This window comes from Phaseolus vulgaris, chromosome 2 (genome assembly GCF_051622355.1).
Source record: "Phaseolus vulgaris cultivar YP4 chromosome 2, ASM5162235v1, whole genome shotgun sequence".
NCBI classification, from domain to species: Eukaryota; Viridiplantae; Streptophyta; class Magnoliopsida; order Fabales; family Fabaceae; genus Phaseolus; species Phaseolus vulgaris.
The window spans coordinates 49,425,620-49,446,669 of NC_143499.1; the positions used below are offsets into that span (position 1 = coordinate 49,425,620).

Here is a 21,050-nt window from a genome sequence, read left to right on the forward strand (position 1 = left end):
AAGAGTGCATTGGTAGGAGTTCCACATTGAAATGGATGAACTACTTGATTTAGTACTTTGGGACTCTCTCTCACGTAATGGACTAGTATTTTGGGTTAGGTTCTCTCCCCTTATGCTTAAGTCCTAAAAAACAGTTTTTTTGTTTCTATTTATCTTTTAGGGTGTAATTAGTGTAACATTCTAAATTTTACCCATATATACATCAAAAGTTTTAACAACAAAACAAAGTATTCAAATAAAACTATCTCATTCTCCAGTTGCTCAATAAGGAGCTCTATTACCTGCAATCTCATCTGCTCCCGTGTAAAACACGATCATCATAGATAAAGAAACAAACACAAACAAATAACAGGGTAAGCTATCTATATAAAAAGTTTTGATATAATTCAAATTTTAAATTAATAAGTATAATTCATCAATTTTCATACGATTTCTCAAACCATCAAGTGTCTATTACATTCATAAAATTCATATTTCATATGTCGGACTTCTACTGACTCATAACACATAGACTCTTGACTCTACTTCCGGAAGACTCGTGCGTTACTTAGACTCAGAGATCTGCACCTGTCATACTATCTCACTGTGAAATCCACACAGTTATGCGCATAAAGAATCTCAATATCATATCTCTCCTAGTATGACAGGTCAAGTTAGTTATCTTTTAAACAACTTACCCATTCATATGAACCTCCTTCGACTCTCACCACCCGAATAACTTCATCTATATGATTTCATTATCTCAGGAGAGTCAGGATATTTCCTTCTAGACGAATCCCTAGTCAATGCACATCCTAAACAATCTTAACACGGTATTTTCTTTCCTGAAAATACTATGTTTTGATTAAAAATATATTCTAAACATTAAAATCTCCCACATCAAACAATCAAATCATTCCACAATTTAGAATTTCCAAAACACCCAACAATTCATTCACTAATCATATAAATGTCTTGAATCAAAAGGATTCCAAAGTGTATCTAAATAACATCAAGTTTTACTATCCAAAAAGAGAGACAATAAAAGGAGAATGAAATAAAATTATCTTTCAACTACAACTATATCCAACAGTATTTAATAAAAAGGATGAGGAAGCCACAACATGAAAATTAAAGTTTGATCACTCATCTCAAAAACACCAGAATTCAGATTACAATCAACATAGCTCTCAAAATAATCAACTCATAATTTACTTTAAAAATTGTCACAGACAATTTTAGTTCATAAACTGAATCATCAAGAAATATTCAAAATATATGCTCTTTAAGTCAATCATCATCTGAAATCACACAACTACTTCTCATCAAAGTAATTCAACAAAATATTCAAAAAGATTCAACTCATTTATATTATCCTTCAAACACTTTCAATTTTCAATCACAAACAGTTTCAACAAATTATTCACCTTAAAATCAATATAAAAGATTCAAAATCAACCATTTCAGTCAATATATTACTTTACTCTTCAAAAGAGACAATCCTGCAAGCAAAAACAATTGAAATTGGTGGCCACGTCACCTCCAAATCCAGAATCTTCTAACCTAGGGTTTCATTGAAAATAATAAGACTAGCTTCCCTTACCTGAACTTTAGCTGAGGCTCACTAAGAGCTCCAAATCTACTAAAAACCTAAAGGTAATTAACCTGCACCACAGAGTCCTAATCAAAATCTAACTATATAACTAGACCTTGAGTTAACAGAGATTAACCCGTACAAAATCTAAGATTAACCCGTACAAAATCTAATAAGATCAAAATTAACTCAAAAGAAAAAGGGGCCAAGAAGGAACTTACTCTATCTGAGATTTTGATCCGGCAAACTTATAGGTTCACTAACAGGAGTCCAACGGCAGACCCCGATCCTGATAAGCGAGGAAGTCAGAATCTTACATAAAAGGGAGAAAAGAAAAAAGAGGAACAAAACTGAACTTACTCTATAAGAGATTCTGATCGGGCAGTCTTGTAATCTTCGCTACCAGGAGTCTAACGGTATACTCTAATCGTCAAACTGATGAGAAGAGATCAGAATCTTAAAGTGAAGGGAGAGAAAGGAAAAGGAAACTTTCAGAGAGATGGTGGTTTTTCTTAAATGAAACTGAATAACTGATTTTTCTATTTATATGTCCTTTTTCATTTTAATAATAAAATATTCAGGTATCATTTAAAATATATCATTTCTACTCTAAGGTTATTTTCTAGATCCTTACAATTAGGACCATGAAGAGTGCGTGTTTTTTCCATTAATGAACTTTGCCACTGCCACATATCACCTTGGTTAACCTAATTAAGTCTTCTGAAGTGTATTTTGTAATTAATTCTTGTAAAACATGAAGTGTAAAATTCATGTACATTTTTTTTTTCCTCTTTTGATTTGGATGTCAAACTAGCAACTTGACTTTGTTCTCATCTGGGTGTTAAGCCATGTTTTGTCTGGTTGGTCTATCACATTTATGTAGGTTGTAATCTATTTTGCCTAATGCATCAGTTGCAGATAGGTACTTTGCTTTATGTGCGGGTTGTAAAAGCAAACCCTGGAATGAATCCAGAGCTGTCATGCACTGATGGTTGGTGTTTTATATCGACTTTGTTTTTTCCTTGTGCCTCTTACATTGTGGATTTTTTTGTTACATAAGTTTTAAATTTATTTCTGTATTAGTTTTACAGACTTAACTCTGCCTTTTATTTTGTTTTGGAGTTTGTTCAGCTATATGTTTGAGTGTACAACTGGTCTCTCAAGGAGGTTTGGCAGTGTTATTTTATTTTTTCTGTTCATGCATAACATTAACAATAGATTGTGTTTGTAGGCTTCTAAGCTCACCTACGTGTCCCGTTCTTGATGCTTTAGGGAAGAAAATTTCCTTTGAGATTGCAAAAGGACTCAGGAGAATTTAGAAGTTCTGAGATATTTATGATAAGAATTCAAGTTCTTTGTTACTAGCAGTTTAATGGTTATATCATTTTTGTTCTCTGGAAAATATCTGATACAAAATTGGTACTTAGATTTGGTATTTATATTGTTCATATGTAGAAATCTAATACTATAGCAAATTTTATCTAATTTAGAAGCAATTATATTCTACTCTTTGGAATATGTTCTGGCCTGCTTTTATGATTGTAATTATAAATTTAATAGAGGAGATTACCAAACATCCATACTAATTAAACTTTTATATTATAAATTTTTTCAGTTTTATATTGAAAACATATCCCTTTAGTATAAGACTTAAAGGAGATGTCTTTTGGTATAAAAACTGAAATAAAAAATCTTTTAACTATATGGGTCAAATGGATGATTAAACTTATAAATGTACAATTAAACTTATAAATTGTAATAAACGATACTTTAATTTTAAACTCTATTGAACTTTTTTTAATGTTCTCGCTTTTCTTTTAAATGCATTTCACTTGTGTTTTTGTATTCAGGCTGATTTTAACTTTATTCTCAAATATACAAAATAATTTTTGGTAATTATCTTGTGTCGATCTTGACTTGTAGTATCAATGTGAAATATGTAATAATTACTTTTCTATAATTCAGAGGGAAAATTATTCCAACTAGAGTCTTACAAATATATTTCAAGTGGTAATATGATTTTAAACAAAAATAGTATTCGCCACAAAAATTACCTTTAGACAGAAACATTTCTAATTTAAACAAGCAAAAATAAGAAAAAAAAATAGATTACAAAAACTAAATTTGAATTTTTTTTATATAACTCCAAATATATTTTATCCATAAACAAATTCTATTAATATTTCATTTCTGTTTAAATAGTTTATTCATATTTGTAATATTATTTTCAAAAAACAATATAATTGTTTTTTGAATAAAGGTTTACAAATTCTATAATAATGTAAATGAGAAGAGGAGTGAGGGTAAAAAAATGAGAAGCTATGTGAGAGAATCTTGTGACAATTGGTGTTCAACTTGTGAGAAGTCTTTCAACTTGGTTTTCAAGTTTTATATTCAATTTCTGTTCCTTCAAATGTTTCTGATTTTACAGCTCCTCAGGATTTTACAGCTCCATGCACAAACCTATACAATGATATGATATTCAATCAGCATTAATTAGCATAAACAGGTACATTGTTGTAAAACTGGGAATATGAGATTCCATAGGATGGAGAAAAGTATGAAGAGGAATTACCAATCACCATTTCAAATGGAGCTCCTCAGGATTTCATAATGCCTTCACTACAAATGCAACCCAAATATGCTAAAGAAGTTAATGAAACTATATATGAAGAGTTTCAAGAAGATGCAACTCTGGGACAACAGAGCAACCCATCTCATGCTGAACACAAACATCAAACTACATCTAACAATAATTCAGAAATCTTAATCAACAATTGAGCGAACCCACTCCTAAAATGCCATTGAGAATGTAAATAAAACAAAATACATTAAAAACGAGAAATTCTTAATAAAAATTCAACGTGTTGAACCTTGTAATTTAGAAGTATTAACGAGAAGCAACATTGCTTCCACTGGATTCTTCAATGTCAACAGCACCACCATATTTATCATCTTTCTTTTTGGAATAAAGAGGGCATATGCCGCATTCTTTTATTGTGATGCCAACGTCAGGACTGATCTCAAAAGTGAAGCTGCGAGCATCACACAGCCTAGGGCTTAGGGATTCCAAGTTAAATTTCCAGACGATTGTGTGATCTTTATCAACAACTCTGTATTCACCATTCCATTTGAAATATCTGTTTAACATATGATTATTTGCAATGATATGTGTGCCATCATCATCAGATTCAAATTTTAGGCTGTAACGAAAAAAGCCATATCTACCTCTAACAGAATTCGTATCTAACACTCCAAAAGCTACACACAAAGCGAAACCAGTGAGCCTATCATTGCTGCAGAAACTTAAATCTTCATTTATAGTCAGTGAATGTCCCTTCCCACGAAAATGGAACCAACCAGGAACTGTACTCCCTGGAAAACAGAAGAACACAGACCTATATCTATCGTCGGTCATCCTAAGCCTTGCATCCTCCTCAATGTTAGCACGACCACCTGAATCCAGTTGTTGAGCATTGGTGAAATGAAATTTGAAGACACCCTCTTTGGAATTTGACAAGTTTAGAACAAGAGAATTTGGCATCACTCTTCTAATGGATGGGCAATCCAATGCCACGAGTTGTTGTAGAAATGATGGAATCGGTGGGATGCATTCAAGCTTTTTGCAGTCGCTTAAATCAAGCAATTTCAAGCTTGAAAGATGACCAATGCTCTCAGGAAGGTTCACGATTCCGCTATCACGCAGTGACAGTTCCACTAATGACGTCAAGCGACCGATGTGTGTTGGGATTTCTGTTAATTTGGCACACCCCGAACAATCAAGTTTAGAGAGAAGCTTCAGATTAACAATGGAGTTTGGAAGTGACTCGAGATCAGTGCATTTGGGGAGCTCCAGGGATCGAAGATTAACCAAATTGGCAAATGAGGAAGGCAGTTCTTTAACAGCCGTAGATGTTAAGTTAATGTGAGCAAAAGTATGAGCCGGCTCCCTGATCTCTGGGAAGGTCCTCAGGCTTGAACAACCACACAAATCAAGCCTCCTCAACTTCAAATTGAAAATGGTGCTTGGAAAAGTTTGAAGTGAACTACAGTGGGTAAGGTCTAACTTGCATAGTCTGGTGAGGCTTCCAATGGATGATGGAATAATCTCAAGATTCAAGCAACATCTCAAACTCAGTTGTTGAAGCCCTACCAAACGTGTCCAAGATGAAGGTAGTGCATGTATGGCTGTGTCGTCTAAGATGAGCTTCTTTAGATCTTCCAATGTGTCCTGAATCTCGGGTAAATTTTCCAATTTTGAGCAACCACTGAGACAAAGTTGATGTATGAATTTCATATCAGAAAGGTCAATTGGAAAGATTGTAAGAGAAGAACAGTCAGAGAGATCTAAGCCAGAGAGACTGTTGAACACTTCTGAGTCTTCTGAGTCTTCTGAGTCTGTAGCATTATTAGCATTTATCTCTTTCATCATATCCGGTTCCTGACGCTCCAGTATGACATGAGGGAGAAATTTATTTTGATGTTCACTCAATGAAAACATATTAAGCTTCCGACAACGGAAAAGAGTAATCCATCCTGGTGATGTGCATAAAATGTTGCTGGGAATATTTACACTATTCAGATCAAAACAATTATCTAAACATAAATATCTGAGCTTGGTGAGGAATATCGAAGAGTGAACTTCAATCAACTTGTAACAAGCACTCAGGTTTATTTCTTCAATATTCGGTGACGTAGAAAGGTCTGGTATTCTAGTAAGTTCCCAAGAACGACTCAGGTCGAGCCTTTTCAAGTTGGGTAAATTCTGCCACAAATAGTAAATGAATGAGGTAACAAATAAAAACTACTTTATCTATTTTTCTTCGGTAAACTAATTTATTTTTCAGAAATGATGAAAATTATAATTAAATTAACTAAACTATATAAAATTCCATTTACATAACTACTTTTCATATTAAAAAACTATATAAGATCTTGAAACTATAAGTAATATCTTAAAAATTTAAATAATAATAATGATTTCTACTCATCCTTAATTTTTGTTGGTGAAATCTTGATTTTGGGATAATATCACTTAAACTTAAGAAATATTTGGCATTAATGAACTCTAAACAAATTCATATAACATATCAAGACATCACTTTCAATCCAAAATTTTAAATTAATAGGTTTACGAATTTTCTTTATATGTTGTTCATCATACCAATTTCTAGCCAATGCAAGACTTTCAACTCTAAGTGTGTGTTTGGATTGAGGAGTGAATGTGTGAGGATGTGAGAAGAAAGTGGGAAGAAAGTGAGGTTGTTTGAATTGGGGTACGTTAGAGGGAATGTGTGAAGAAATTTTATGGAAGTTTGTGACTGATATTATAGTTGTGAGGGAGTTTTAATTTTTTTTTAAATTGTTAAATCTTACTTTACAAATTTATCCTTGGCTATTAAATTTTTTTAATAATGAAATGATTTATTTTTGTTTAAAAATAAACAACTTTCACATATTTCATAGATTTAAAAATTAAAATTAGAAAATAAATATATATTAAATATAAATAGATATAATTTAAAAATTATAATTATAAAAAAATATATTCAACAAATTACATAAAAAAAAAACTTCAAATAATTTCTTAAAATATTAAACATGCATTATAAAATTAGAAAATAAATCAGAAAATAAATCAGATCTTATATAAATAAAAGATAATATTTTTTATTATTAAAAACCTATAGTAATGAAAATTAAAAAAACTATTATCAAATATAATGTAATTAAAAATAGAAATAATTTCATAAAAAACTATTATCAAATAAATTACTAACTTATAAACATAATAATTATAAAAAAAAATATATTAATATAAACGCAATAACAAATTAAATAAAAAAAGAACTTCAAATTATTTCTTAAAATATTAAATATATACTATAAAATTAGAAAATAAATCACATCTTATATAAATAAAAAATACTATTTTTTAATATTAAAAACCCTTGTAGATGAATGAGGGTAAATTCAGAAATAACACATGCTGATGTGGTTTTCCTTCTACATCTTTTCATTTTGAGGGAAAAAGATATTTACTGTTCACATGTATATTCTCTCCTCCTCTTCCCTGTAAAACCATGGATCCAAACAATTGATATCCTCTCACTTCTTTTCTTGTGAACAATACATCCATGGAAGCAAACAGAGCCTAAGAGATGAAGTGGTGTACTTTATGCTTCTATGACTTGTTGGATATTGCAACATGTACCATTGCTAAAATGTTTGAATGAAGTTGAAGTCGAAGTCTCTCTCTTTTTAGAGATATTCGCTCAAGCGACAAGAGGTTGATTAAGCAAGAGAGAGATCGTTTTAATTCTCTCTTATATGCAATTGTTGTCGTTCAAACAATGTGGAATCATTCAAGCAAAGAAGTCTTCTTTTGGGTTAGGAAACAAGGTTGTTCAAGCGAGATAAACTCGTCCAAAGAATTTAACTCTAGTAGTGAAATGTTGTTGTGTGATTTAGCCAAGTGTTTGTATCTATAAAACTAATGATGACGATGATAAGATGCATGAATATGTATACACAAGTATATGATATACCTCATGTTATACATTGTATGTGATTCAATTGATGACCATTTATTTTTAGGTCATTTATAGGTATATTTTGACCTTTTTATGAACATGTGACGAGAGATATCTGAGATTGTATTATGACCCTAATGAGTCGAAGTATCAAACACAAAACTCATTACAGGAAAAAAGATATTTTGTGCATCAGTTATGATATGATCACATCAATTAAAGCATGAAAGGTTGAGAAGTTGAGTATGATAGATTGTTTTGAATTATAGTTGAAGATTCATGTATTCTTGGATCGAAATGACTTAGGTGTAATTTACTATAGTGTGATTTGGCGTGAAAGTATAAATGGACTTATATATGTACTATATTGTATTTAATCCTTAGTGAGTGAATGCCTGAACGGTTAATATCGTACTTAATATGAAAACAAATAATATTGTACGTGACATTAGAGATGTCAAATAGGTTTAGAAAATTATATTTTATTTAAATTTAATTATCTTTTTAGTCTTTATATTAATGATCAAAAGTCAATTCAGATTTTTAAAAAGTTCAATATGATTTAATTTTTTTAAAAACAATTCAATGTGATTCCTTCTAGTATATTGTCCTTATTAAAATATTTTTACCTTAATGATTCTGCAACTGCTAAGTTATATGTTATATGTGTTGTTATCACATTGAATTGTTTTAAAAAAAAGTTGGAACCACACAAATTGTTTTAAAAAGTTGAGACTAAATTGAGAATGAAGTTAAATTTTGTCTATTAATATAGGGACTACAAAAATAATTGAATCAAATATTACTATTTTTGTGATGTATATTTATATATAAATAATTTTGAGAATTTAGAGTTACAATGTGTTATATATCATATATATATATATATATATATATATATATATATATATATATATATATAATTCTTTTTGGTAATGTATCCTGTAGTGGAGACTACGCACATATAAATATCTCTTATAAAGTAAGAAAACAAACACTCTATAGAGAGATTGGGTGCGTTTCTGATTAAATTAATTAATGCAGTCTAGGGACAATTATCGCTCTAGTATTTCATTTTTTTTTTTTTAATGTTGAAATTATAATTATACAATTTCATTTTTAGATATTAAAATGATAGTTTTCATTTACAGATTAAAATATTACTTGTTTCTTTTAAGATTTTTTTGTATTATAATTATTTGTTGGCTGAATTGTTTTAGGTTAACATGTTTTCTTGGGCTAAGATATTGTGAGGTTTTATTACATGCAGGCACGTGACTATTTTTTTTTATTCTAGTTATATAAATCAGGAAAAATAAACTATTTTGACACCGTTTTTCACATTATAACAACAGTTTAACAACTCTATATAATAATAAAATATTAAATTATATTATTTAATTAAAATATAAATTAAATTGTTAAATAAAAAAGTAGGAAAACTGATTGTAGGATAGTATTATGATTATTTTTAACTGCTATCTCCTGATTATTCTTTTCTAATAAAAAAATACCAGTAGCCATTCAAAATGGTAATAACAAACAAGTTTTGATAATTATTTTAATAGCTGAAAATAATATTTGTAGCAATTTTTAATAACCCAAGCTGCATCTTAAATCATAAAAAATAGCATTTTTTTAGATCATATATAATAACATTTCCATAAAAAAATTAAAAAATCTCCCACAGCCAATTGTATTAATTATTAATAATGTATTTATCATTTTTAGATAATTTTATTACTATAAAGACATTTATTTGAGATTGAAATTTTAATTAACACTTTTTGGTCAAAGAATAATATATTTCACTTAATTTTTTTTATTAAATATTTTGTATAGCGCTGAGAAAAAAATAAATCTTATATATATGATCCCTATGTGCTACAAGTACAATATAACATCCTCACACATCACCCACATGAAACAAAACAAGGTGCCTCAATATGAATAAACCAAGATTAATAAGAAATATGAGGTTTCACTAACCAAGCTCAGAATTTTCTGGTTTTACAGCTCCATGCACAAACCTAATACAATGATAAGATATTCCATAGGATGGAGAAAAGTATGATATGAAGAGGATTTACCAATTACCCTTTCGAATGCAGCTCCTCAGGATTCCATAATGAGTTCACTGCAAATGCAACCCAAATATGCTAAAGAAGTTAATGAAACCGAAATATAAAGAATTTGAAGAGAATGCAACTCTGGGACAACAGAGCACCCCATCTCATGCTCAACACAAACATCAAACTATATCTAACAATAACTTAGAAATCTTTGTCCAACAATGAACGAACCCAACAGTAAAATGCCATTGAAAATGTAAATAAAACAAAATAAATTAAAAATGAGAAATTCATGATAAAATTTGAACACTTGTAATGTAGAAGTATTACGATAAGCCAGTTTTGATCCTCACCAATGAAAGACTAATTAGAAGAAGAGCAAGAGACTAGTTGACTGGCTAGCTTTCGGCCTTTCTCTTCCTATCTTCCCTTGAAGACTGTGCAACATTGCTTGGACTGGATTCTTGAATGTGAATAGCACCACTATATTCATCATCTTTCTTTTTGGAATAAAGAGGGCATATGCCGCATTCTTTTATTGTCACCATATGACTGATCTCAAAAGTGAAGCTGCGAGCATCACACAGCCTAAGGCTCATGCTGCTCGCCCTTAGGGACTCCAAGTTAAATTTCCACACAAATGTGTGATCTTTATCAAGAAATCTGCCATCCCATTTTAAAAAGTTGTTTAACTCATCATTATTTCGAATGATATGTGTGCCATCATCATCAGATTTAAATTTTAGGCTGTAACGAAAAGAACCATATCCACCTTTAATATCTAACACTCCAAGAACAACACACAAAGCGAAACCAGTGAGCCTATCATCGCTGCAGAAACTTAAATCTTCATTTATAGTCAGTGAACGTCCTTTGCCACGAAAATGGAACCAACCAGGAACTGCACTCCCTGGAAAACAGAAGAACACACACCTATATGCATCGTCGATCATCCTAAGCCTTGCATCCTCCTCAATGTTAGCACGACCACCTGAATCCAGTTGTTGAGCATTGGTGAAAAGAAATTTGAATACGCCCTCTTTGGAATTTGACAAGTTTGGAACAAGAGAATTTGACATCACTCTTCTAATGGATGGGCAATCCAATGCCTTGAGTTGTTCTAGAAATGGTGGAATCTGTGGGATGCATTCAAGCTTTTTGCACTTGCTTAAATCAAGCGATTTCAAGCTTGAAAGATGAGCAATGCTCTCAGGAAGGCTCACGATTCCACTACCACGCAGTGACAGTTCCATTAATGACGTCAAGCTACCAATGTGTCTTGGAATTTTTGTTAATTTGGCACACCACGAACAATCAAGTTTAGAGAGAAGCTTCAGATTAACAATGGAGTTTGGAAGTGACTCGAGATCAATGCACCCTTGGAGCTCCAGGGATTGAAGATTAACCAAATTGGCAAATGAAGAAGGCTCTGTGATCTCTGGGAAGGTCCTCAGGCTTGAGCAACCACCCAAATCAAGGTTCCTCAACTTCAAATTGAAAATGGAAGATGGAATAATCTGAAGATTGCAGCAACGGCGCAAGCTCAGTTGTTGAAGCCCTACTAAACGGTACAAGGATGAAGGTAGTGCATGTATGGCTGTGTCGTCTAAGAAGAGCTCCTTTAGATCTTCCAACGTGTCCAGAATCTCGGGTAAATTTTCTAATTTTGAGCAACCACTGAGATCTAAGCGAGAGAAATTCTTGCCACTAAATTTTATGGGCACACCATACAAGAGACTGTTGAACACTTCTGAGTATTCTGAGTCTGTTGCATTATTAGCATTTATCTCTTTCATCATATCCGGTTCCTCACGCTCCAGTATGACATGAGGGAGAAATTTATCTTGATGTTCACCCAATGAAAACATATTAAGCTTCTCACAACAGAAAAGAGTAATCCATCCTGGTGATGTGGATAAAATGTTGCTCGGAATATTTACACTTTCGAGATCAGAACAATAATCTAAACATAAATAACTGAGCTTGGTGAGGAATATCGAAGAGTGAATTTGAATCAACTTTGAACAATAACTCAGCTTTATTTCTTCAATATTTGGTGACGTAGAAAGGTCTGGTATTCTAGTAAGTTTCCAAGAACTACTCAGGTCGAGCCTTTTCAAGTTGGGTAAAATCTGCCAGAAAAAGTAAATGAATGAGATAACAAATAAAAACTACTTTATCTATTTTTCTTCCTATTTAAACTATTAGCTACTATCTATTGAGTTTATATTTTACATTACTTAAAAACCACTGTTAAAAAAACCACACTGTGGACTAACAAAACTCTGCCTATAAATTTTATAGTTATTATAAAAAATCACAAAATTTAACGTCTTTTTGTTCCCTACCTAAAATTACATCCTAATCATTTGAACCTAAACTTATTATGTATTCAAAAACTTATGATAGTAATTTATAATCGATCACAATGTCGAAATACTTTATATTATGCATGTATCAACTCACAAAATAAAATGGTGTTGTCTCAGAGTTAAAATTAAACCTTAGTTAAAACAAGTCCATCTTTCCATAATTTATTTTATTAAATACATAATTTGTAATTTATTGTATATTATATTCAAGTTTATGTTATGATAAAAAAAAGTATCTAAGACATTTTTAATTAAATAATATAAAATAAACAACATGAACTCAATTAAATAATACAAATTTTTTGAATACTCGATGGAATAAAAAAATTAATAAAACCCTCAATTTGAAAATAACCAAATTTATAAAATACTTAAAACTTAATTAAACCTACAAATTTTCATTATATGGAATTAAATATTGTAAAGATTTACCACATAAGTTTCATAAGTAGAATGTTTAAACATAAAATTCTTCACGTTGGGAGTTTCTTTCCTCTATCTTATAAGTTTTCGTTGTTTCTTTAATATTTTTTATATGGCTTCTGTCAATGTAATTTTTTTTTTTTGTTTTAAAATATTATTAAAGATAAAATATAAAGACAGGGTAATTAAATTAAATATAATTTTTATTTTTCAGAAATGATGAAAATTATAATTAAATTAACTAAATTATATAAAATTCCATTTTATTTACATAACTCCTTTTCATATTAAAAAACTATATAAGATCTTCCAAAGTAGATAATACATTCATGGGCCATTAGACAATATGTCTAAAAAAATATATGCAAACTATTAAATTTATAATTATCTTTAATTAGAAGTATGCTGAGTATGACTCAAATAAAAGAAATTTCAAATCGAATAATGTGGAGAAGGCACAAAGGAATTGCAAATGAAAACCTGTATATGTATAATACACAAAACATGCTTTTATAATTCACTTTTATCTTTGAAAGTTTAGAACACAAAGGAACATAGATAGCTTCAAAAACCTGATCTCCTTCCCAGAGTTGTTCAAGATGGCTGGCTGGCATCTCGAGAGTCACTAGATTTTGTGGGCAAAACTTTGGAGGCCAAAATCTTTGAGGGAAATCGTTCCAATAAAGAATCTTTAGAGTGTCCGGCAGACCTACAAGAGATGATTCAAGAGACACAGTTGTTTCGTAATCACTGTAGAAAATGAGCATCCTAAGATTGTCCATCTTTTCGAAACTTTGTGCATGTACTACAACTTCTTTTACTTTGAAACTATGTAATGCTAGTGATATACACTGTATTGCATCTGACCCCTGAAAGTAAATCAATGTAATTAGAAAAAAAAGCATGAAATGTTGCATTTCAGGATGCTTAATGACAGAATATACCTTGTTCTTTCTTAAAACCTCACAAATTTCCTCATAATTAAACAATCGGCTGCGTTTTCCAGGATGCTGAGGACACTCTTTACGAACAATTTCTTTACCCATTTCTTGTATTAGATCGTGCATCAGAATTGTACCATGAAGGACAGATATTAGGCCCCTATCTTTGAGAATATCCATTCCAATCTTAGAAGAGAAACCACAGTCAGCAAGTGTTTCTGCTACCACAATCTCCTCATGACCTCTATAAAAGCAAGCTATGTCAAAAAATATATTCTTCTCCTCCTCCTCCAGCCCATCATAACTTAATTTTAATACATTGAAAATACCAAGATGTTGGCCCTTTTTCAACTTTTGCAACTGACTCTCCCATGCTTCTCTTGTTCTGCCATAAAGCAATGACCCCAAAATCTGGAGAGCTAACGGAATCCCTTTTGCATATCTCAACACCTTTTCTGACAGTTCCCTGTAACCAATTTCTTCTGAAGATTTTTGTTTAAAAGCATGTAAACTAAAAAGTCTCATAGAATCACAAAAATTCAACTCCTTAACTTCGTAGATATCATCAGCTCCAGCATTCTTAAGCACTTGTCTATCTCTACTGGTCATAATGATTCTACTGCCCTGCCCAAAACTATCACTCCCTCCTATTAATTTTTGAAGTTGAGCTGAATCGGTAACATCATCAAGAATGAGGAGAACCTTTGTCCGTTTGAGCCTTTCATTGTAATATGGTAAATAAGAGGATTTCTGTTCCTTTAGAAGCTCAGACTGATATTTTGTTCTGATACTATCTATTCCATCCCTTTGTATTTTTTCTTGAACGTCTAAAACAAGGCTGCTGGAATCAAACTGCAATGCCAATTTGTGATATATTTGATTACAAATTGTACTTTTTCCTATTCATCCCATGCCCCAAATTCCTATGATCCGAACATCCGGTGACTCAGGATGCAACAAGGACTGAATTCCTTCAGTATGTTTTTCAATGCCGATGATTTCTTTATCATAATTGGTGGAATAAAGATTCAATTTTCCCAAAATATCTTCCACAATTTTTTCAACAAGTATGTATTCTGTCCTGGCAGATGATTTAGAAAATAAAGTATAAAAATTCAAGCACAAAAGCTAAACTAAACTAAAGAAAAATTTCAGAGTCAAGAAGAATGAAAATCATTGAATAGATTCACATATCGATTCTAGTTTCGAGTTCTGGATAAAATAAATAAATTAAAAAGTTGAAGGTAAGTTTAGGACGTTATCTTCCTATATTAGTTTGCTTGGTTTAGTAATTGCAAATCATGATCGCAGAAATTCTACAGTAACCGTTGCTGACTTCTGATACTAGGGAGCATACTTGTAGGTACAAAGTTAAGCTATAACATGTGATATGGTTCAGATCTATGACCGACTAATAGAAATGAAAAAAGAAGCACTTGATTTATGGTGAGATGAACACAATTTTAGTAAATGAAAAGAGATCCTGATTATCTCGATACATGTAATAAATATAATGACCTGGTGACTTTTGAATCCCAGCCTGAAAGTCCAGCAGCTTCTGTGAGAGCATCCTTCCATCCTTGCACTTTGTCGTGCTTAAAGTGCTGCTCATGCTCATCGAATGCTTCTTTGTATCTTTGTTCCTGCTTCCTAATAGTTGATGGATCCACCTTGTAGAAAACAGGTATCACATCCCTTCCATATCTCTTCTTGCATTCAAGTATCTTAGTGAGTTCATTCAAGCACCAAGTGGAAGATGCATAGTTTTTGGAGAAAACGACGACATAAATCTTTGATTCCTCTATTGCAGAGAGCAGTGCATCTGAGATTTCTTGGCCCCGGGGTAGTGTCTCATCAATATATGCTTCTATGTTCTTCGTTTGCAGTGCTGGATGAAGGTGGCTAATGAAGTTGTCACGTGTGTCTTCCCCTCTGAAGCTGAGAAACACATCATGCTTTGTTAGAGAAGCAGACATGGCCAATGATGAAGAACTTCCTGACCTTGGAATCGATTTTCTCTCCTTTCTCTGCAACTCTCAGATCCCTTTGTTTGTGAGCAACTTGCATATATTCTATTAGGAAGGAAAATATATATTTCTACCACAAATTGGAAAAGCCTTTCAATTTTCTCAAAATATCTTTCACAGCTGTGTCTGTCAGATACGAAACATTGAGTCAATGGAAGAGTCAACAATTCGTAGAATATTATATTATGGTGTCAATATTTACTAAATTTATTTATTTCTTTAACATATTTTAGAAAATAACCAGTAAACATAAAACTAGGTTAATATGACTAAATGAATAAAGATAGTGTAAGAATAACAGCAATAACATTACTACAAATAACAATATATTAATATTAATATGTTTCTTAATAAATTTTACACCCACTGTCTATTTATAAATTAATATATTATAAATATCTATTGATTTTTTGTGGGTAGCTTATTTCTGTAACATTTTAAATTAATTTTTTAGATTTTACAAAACATTACATTTTGATTATAATACTTAGGACTCTGATGCAATTTCTACAATGAAGGCTTGCAGACTAAGGCTCTGTTTGGATTGAGGAGGGGATGTGTGAGGATTTGAGGAAGTGGATGTGTGAGGATGTGTGAAGAAAGTGAGGGTGTTTGGATTGGGGTATGTTAGAGTGGATGTCTGAGAAAAGTTTATGGGAATTTGTGAGTGATATGATGGTTATGAGGGAATTTTAATTTTTTTTAAAGGTGTGAAATGTTATTTTACAGATTAACCTTTGCCTATTAAAAAATTAATAATAAAATGAGTTGTTTTTGTTTAAAAATGAAAAACTTTCACACATTTCGTAGATTTAAAAATTATAATTAAAAAAATATATGTTAAATGTAAATATGTATAATATAAAAACTATAATTAGAAAAAAATATGTATTCAACAAATTAAATAAAAACAGAACTTCAAGTAATAAAATTGAAAAATAAATCAAATCTTATATAAATAAAAAGATATTATTTTTTAATATTAAAAACCCTCTAGAAATGAAAAATAAAAAACACTACAACAACAAAAATATAACGTAATTAACAATAGAAAAAAAATCAGAAAAATTTATAATAAAATAAATTATAACTCATAAACATAATAACTATATATAAAAATATATTAATATAAACATAACAAAAATAATAAATAAAAACAAAATTTCAAATAATTTCTTTAAATATTAAACATATATTATAAAATTAAAAAATAAATCACATCATATATAAATAAAAAATTACTATTTTTTAATATTAAAAAACCTCACAATAAAGCAATCTACAAAATACAACATAACAAAAATATAACTTAATTAACCATAAAAAAGGATTCCATAAAAAAAAATAAGGATAAAAACGTATTAGTAGTATAATCTGATATAGTTCAATAATTAATTATTATTATTTTGTTTTATTAAATATTTGTGTTAGTTAAATTTATTTAATAACTAATATTTATAATAAAGTGTAGTTTTTATTAATAAATTATGTAAAAATACGTGAAAATATATTAATTATATTTTCAGTTTCTAATGAATAATTTAAGTTAGAATAAAATTATTTTAAGTGATGGATTGTTTTTAGGAATTTTTTTGTATTAAATAAATTAAATATTTAGTATAAAATAAAATAAAAAATGTTTAGTATAACCTTTTGGTGATGACCATGATCCAACCCATGTAATATTTTCAATTTTAATTAGATATAATATATTTTTTTCTTTAAATAAAACTAAATTCAACCACATTTAATAAAATATCTGATTAGAACTTGAAAAATAGGTATTACCTTATCTACTCTAATAACTAATATATAAATGGAATATTTTATTTAATTATATTTTTTTACACTGATTTATAATATTTTATAAAATAATAAACAAACTGAAAACTTCCTTAAAATTTATTATGATTTGTTTCTTCATTTTAAATATTATATATATATATATATTTATTATTTTTATTTTATTTTATTTTAAACATTGTACAATAAATTTTTTAAAATACTAATACATTCAAATTAATCATTGTGATACATTCAAATGAGGGTAAATTTGGAAATAAGGGATGCTGACATGGCTTTCCCTCTACATCTTTTTATTTTGAGGGGAGATGATATTTACTGTTCACAAGTATATCCTCTCCTTCACTTCCCTGCACATCCCTTGATCCAAACCATAGATATTCACTCACATACTTCCTCTTGAACAGTACATCCATGCAAGCAAAAAACGGGTAAGTTTCTCATTGCTGGTTGACAGGACAATACTGGTTTTTCATTGCTACTTAATATGATTCTTTCTTACTGCTATATGAATTTGCTGTCAAATAGCAGTAAATAAAAGACTTCAAATAAAGCATGTGTTTATCATACATGGACTAATGCAGCATTTTTAGTGGAAGGGGCTAATATGATTTTAATCTAGAACAAGATGGCTAAACCCAAAGATGGTGGGAATAATATCCTCAAATCAATTGTTTTGGTTTTCAGTGTAATGTCATTTGTAAGTATCAAAATTTGTTTGTTATCACATTGGAAGGTAGTATCTGTCATGAAATTTGTGGAAGACCTTTACCTATGTTTGCTTTGGGTCTGTTTTACGCCCTCTTGAATTAAGTAAATTTTTAATTGCCATCATGAAATTAGGCTAAATATGTGTAGTTTTGAGCACTTTCTTTCTTCCATTTCAATTCATAGTTTCATACATATTCAATATCATGTGGGAATTAAGTTCTTGCTTTTAAGGTGAATAACAGTTTGTATTCTTGCAGAAAACTATTTTCTAATGCATATAAATTTCATTTTCTATTTTCAGCATTGGATTATGTTATGTAATTTTCCTTTGTATTATACAGAGTAGGATTTTAATGTTTCTACTGAACAGTGCTATCTGTTTTCGTCCATATTCTGATTTTGTTCAATTTTTTTCAATATGTGCCACATGCAGATCAGATGTAAGGAATTTTCTAATTTTTTTTTTCAAACTTTCTTGTTTGCTTAAAGTTTTCTGTAAGTATTTAACTGTCTTAAGTTGTTAATGAGGACTAAGGACTGAAAAAGAGAATTAGCCATGACATGGTGGCATTATCCTTCTTCAAAACCATTAGTTTTTTTTCCTACAAAGATACATGTCAAGAAAGCAAACCAGGAACAAAAGTGATGTTTATGATTGCTTTCTCTCTTGTTTACTTGCTTTCTTTTTGTTGGACAATTGTTTTAATTGCATTCACACCTAACCTGCAGTAGTTTCAATCCCTTTGGGGTTGTCATAATTGCAGCCTCAAGAGTGGTGGGTGGTGTAGTCCAACATCAACCAGATATAATTATTAGGTACAATGATTGATGAAGTATTATTATTATTAATATATTAATAATATTTTATATTATATTTTTGATTTTTTTTATGATATTTTTTGGGGTTTTTTTATTTAAGTTTCTTACTTTTATCATTTATGTCGATTCTTTTCATCTCTTTCTCGGTTTGTTTCTTCTATTGTTTTTCATATTGTTGTTTGTGTGTTCGTTGCAACATAAAAATGATTTCTTTTTTGATTTTCTTATAAAAAATTGATTGCTTTTGATGTTTCTATTGATATAAAAAATAACTTAAGATTTAAACTATATTATAAAAGTAAAATAAAAAATTAATGTTGTAAGTGAAATCTGAAAAATAAATAAAAGTGAAATCATAAAACAGTTATTTTATGTATATGACATTTTATGGTCAAAACAAATAGCACAAAGAAAACCATCAATAAAGAGTGTAATAAATATAAACATAATAAATTAAAAATAAAAAATAAAAAACATTCATGTAAACATTAATATGAAAGCAGTTATCACCAACGTATCGGAAATATACGCGATGTTCTCCTTTAAGATCATAAAAATGACGTAAGTTCCCCCATGCATAGGTTATTTCAGGATTCAGCAAATCCATGTTGTACATCACAACATGGGTGTTCCCGTTATTATCTGCCAGCAGCTAGTGGTCATCAAGTTCATTTTGAAATTCAATAGCAAAAGTGCGATCCACAATACCATACTGTTATTTAAAAATCAAAATAAAAACTGTAAGCAAATCATTGAAGTTTGGAAAATCAAATATAATAACATAACCAAGAAAACACATACATCACCCTTAACACTCATGTCCAGAACATGCCTTTGGTATCCAGTCCGACAATTTTCTTAGCAGTTGTTGTTATCATCTTCATCGTAAATGAAAGGAAGAAATCAAGAGAAGAATATGAAATATGAAATATGAAAGGACTTATAACACAAACAATGAAAGAGGATTATGTGTATACAATAATTTCAGAAACCACACCTATAAATAACATATTAATATCCAATACGTGAGACTTTTGGGTTTTTCAATTTGCCACCATCCATTCTGACGTTTCATTCTAAACATTTCGAAATTAATTAATATTAATATAATATTTCATTTCATTTCATATTTTTAGATTTGTAAATATTAATATATTAAAATATTAATTAATATTATAATTGTCAGTAGTTGCCAATATGAAAAGACATACCGCACAAATATTGAAATAGGATTATGGATATATAATAAATAGCATATTAATATGTAAAATGTGAGACGTTGAGCTCCCTCAATGCATTTAAAAATTAATTAATATTATAATTATATTTCATATATTTGGCATTTTTAAATTTTAATATAATAATATATATAAGTATAAGTTATATATAAAATAAACTCATAATATAATATATAATATATTAATACATTGATTAGTATTAATTTATAATATATAATATATATATAATATATATATATATATATATAAAGATTTATATGTAGATAATTATTGAATTATTGAATAAATATTTATATACACATAAATATAAATATATAAAAAAAACATATATATATATATATATATATATATATTAACAAATACATGTATAATTATTTATAAAGTATTATTACTATATTAATAATTTTTTATACTTTTTTACTATTATTACTATATCATTGGAAGAAAAATGTTATAATAATAATATGCACATATATGTTCACATATGCACCATACTCTTTAATTAGATTTTGTTTATTTTATTTAGATACTGCATAAA

The 21,050-nt window shown here is 29.5% G+C and overlaps 1 protein-coding gene and 1 pseudogene across 2 annotated transcripts in view; both read right to left on the reverse strand.

Moving 5' to 3' along the window:
- Positions 1-4,087: 4,087 nt before the first annotated feature.
- Positions 4,088-21,050, reverse strand: part of LOC150029245 (vacuolar iron transporter 1-like) — a 40,965-nt gene continuing 24,002 nt past the window's right edge. Inside the window, exon 4 of the mRNA XM_090299274.1 lies at positions 4,088-4,195. Coding sequence (XP_090155400.1) covers positions 4,174-4,195 — 22 coding nt within the window. The 3' untranslated portion in view covers positions 4,088-4,173. The remainder of the gene's footprint in view (positions 4,196-21,050) is intronic.
- On the reverse strand, positions 4,464-15,995 carry LOC150029246 (TMV resistance protein N-like; annotated as a pseudogene). The gene is made up of 6 exons (XR_016519018.1): positions 15,433-15,995; positions 13,918-14,995; positions 13,546-13,842; positions 10,578-12,310; positions 8,736-8,751; positions 4,464-6,377 (listed from the first exon to the last, which is right to left on the reverse strand). The product of XR_016519018.1 is annotated as a TMV resistance protein N-like (transcript).